Source organism: Montipora capricornis, chromosome 10, assembly GCF_036669925.1.
Source record: "Montipora capricornis isolate CH-2021 chromosome 10, ASM3666992v2, whole genome shotgun sequence".
In the NCBI taxonomy this organism is placed as follows: Eukaryota; Metazoa; Cnidaria; class Anthozoa; order Scleractinia; family Acroporidae; genus Montipora; species Montipora capricornis.
The window spans coordinates 21,906,051-21,908,550 of record NC_090892.1 but is presented as its reverse complement, the minus strand read 5'-3'; the positions used below and the strand labels follow the sequence as shown (position 1 = coordinate 21,908,550).

The window sequence follows — 2,500 nt, the reverse complement described above, 5'->3', positions numbered from 1 at the left end:
AGGATGAGTCATTGCCGCTAGCAATTGCGCATGCTCACTAGCTCGCTAGTTTGAGCACTCTGGCATGGCTTAGATGTACCACATGTGTGGGACATTTGGGGTGGCTTTATAAGCTTAACCTCCATACTAGACATTAGCACTGCACTGATGAGGCCCAGAAGACCGAAACAGTATTGTCTGCATATATATATATATATATATAGGGAGTCTGTAAGTCGATTTTCTCGTGGAACAGTGCTCAATACGTTAAAGCAGAGCGGAATAAATATTTTCCTCTTAAAATATATATATTTTCCTCTTATATATATATTTTATATATGTATATATTTCCTCTTATATATATATTTTCCTCTTAAAATATATATTTTCCTCTTAAAATATTTATATATATATATATATATATATATATATATATATATAACTAACTGCAGACAGTACTGTTTCGGCCTTCTGGGCCTCATCAGTGCAGTGCTGATGTCTAGAATGGAGGTTAAGCTATAAAGCCACCCCAGATGTCCCACGCATGTGGTACATCCAAGTCATGCCAGAGTGCTCAAACTAGCGAGCTAGTGAGCATATGTAATTTGCAGAAAAGAGAATCGTCTTCCAACAGATAGAAACTTTATTCAGATATATATATATATATAAGCTGTTCACTATTGTGATACTTAATTACTTTTGATGCTGTTTTTGCAGTCCTCAAAGGCAAATTGACAAAGATGGATCGCCGGTTTATTACAGTAAGAGTTGGAAGAGTGTTCAAACAAAAAAACGTGACTATCGCCAAGGGACAGCATTTAAAGGCTCGGAGAAACACCAACGGCTTGACTTGCCCCGTTCTTGATTTGAATAAGTTTTATGTGATTGCTGGTCGCGAGGATTTGTTGCACACAAAGCTGAATCTGACGTCCAGTAGCTTCATCCTGGAATGGAGCAGCGAAGCGCGGAAAGAGATCCTAAAGTGGCAACGAATGGAGAGAGGAAGAGATAGAAAGCAGGGTGATAAAAAAGGGTCAGTAAATCGTTGCAGAATTAGCCGGAAATCCACATTAAGCGCAACAAGCGGTTGAAGGGAAGTTGAGCTGAAATCAGAAAGCTACAACTAAAAGTAGCATGTCATATCTTCCCAGTAGCTCTAAAGACGGAGGCTCAGTGATGCCTCTTCAGGATATGTAACAAGAGACTTTTGCCTTAGCGTCCAAGACTCATCAAACTAAACGTACCATTGAGAACAAATTTGTTTCCTTTAAGACAAACATTACAATAAGCCTCGTTTTGAAAAGATGCTAAAATTAATTCGAAAAAGCTAATTATATCGAAAAGTGTCTCATGCTGTGTTCAAGAGAATTATGGCGGCTGGGCCCGGGATATAGTAGGGGGAGGAAATGTCTTCACCTGCTTAAAGAAAACTCCTAAATTTTCGTCTTCTTGCTCTAGTGTTAACACTAGACGTTTAGTTGTTTGTTACAACTTGAGGTAAGTACCCTGCATGCAAGAAGTTGGTTTCTCCTAATCTTCCCGAGAGAGAAACCACTGCGAGCAACCGATAGATTTTCAGAGGAGCATGCGCGAAGTACGCCACGCCCCGCGTGATGCATTTGACATCACTTCGTCTTATTTCGCGGGAAAAACATGGAGCCACTACACAGCATGCTCACCCAAACGCAGCAGTTACGTAGCCAAACGCATGTGCAAGCGCCAAAACAAGTTTACTAACTCGTTTTACCGGTTCAAATGTAGTTTACTCGTCCTTGGCGCTGGAGGGCGGATCACTCAAAGCAACTGTCAGTTGCTCGCAGTGTTTTCCCTCTCGAGAAGCGAAGAAGAGAGGTAATAGACTCCGTAACTTAGCTCTGAGGGGGATCCCCTTTATATTGCACCACATTTGGCCCAATCCGCGTACCTAAATGCCAGTTAGGATATATCGATTTCATCCCGTCATGTGCATGTTAGTCGTTTTCCATGCATGGATAAATGTTAACATTCATCTCTGCTACTTTCGCTTGTCAGGTTGTCAAACATGTGAGACTGCTGAAGCCGACGTGGATGCAAACACTTGCAGCTCGAAAAGTGACATAATAATCACAGTGTAAATAAAGAAAAGACGCAACGTATAAATGGAAAGAAATTAAGAGAAATTATTTTATTGATCGGGATAGAACGTAGGCCCCTTTTAATTTAACCTATATGAGTTTATGAATTCACGATTCTTCCTTTAAGATAACGTCTTTGAGAGATAACGTCTCTTGCTCCCGTGGCCTAAGACTGACGACCTTTTTTTTCCGTGTGTAGCCATCACTTGTAAATCTTCTTTACCTTTTAAGCTCTTCCTCCTGTTCAGTAAATTGCAAACGAACAGGAGACGATTACCAGAAAGAAAGAGATGACTTATGTAAAAGCCTAAGTTAAGATTTTCAGCGAATGATTTTGCATCATTCGTGGCTGACTGTGTGTATCATGTAATTTCTAAACATAAAAGTAATTTATAAGCCATGCATAT

The 2,500-nt window shown here is 40.1% G+C and overlaps 1 protein-coding gene across 1 annotated transcript in view; it reads left to right on the top strand.

Annotated features, from left to right (window-relative positions):
- LOC138019661 (secreted frizzled-related protein 3-like) overlaps positions 1–2,500 on the top strand; it is a 12,255-nt gene that overhangs the window by 9,633 nt on the left and 122 nt on the right. Inside the window, exons 3-4 of the mRNA XM_068866515.1 lie at positions 697–1,012; positions 2,011–2,500. The exon at positions 2,011–2,500 is cut by the window's right edge and continues 122 nt beyond it. Of these exons, the coding sequence (XP_068722616.1) occupies positions 697–1,012; positions 2,011–2,026 (332 nt within the window). The 3' untranslated portion in view covers positions 2,027–2,500. The remainder of the gene's footprint in view (positions 1–696; positions 1,013–2,010) is intronic.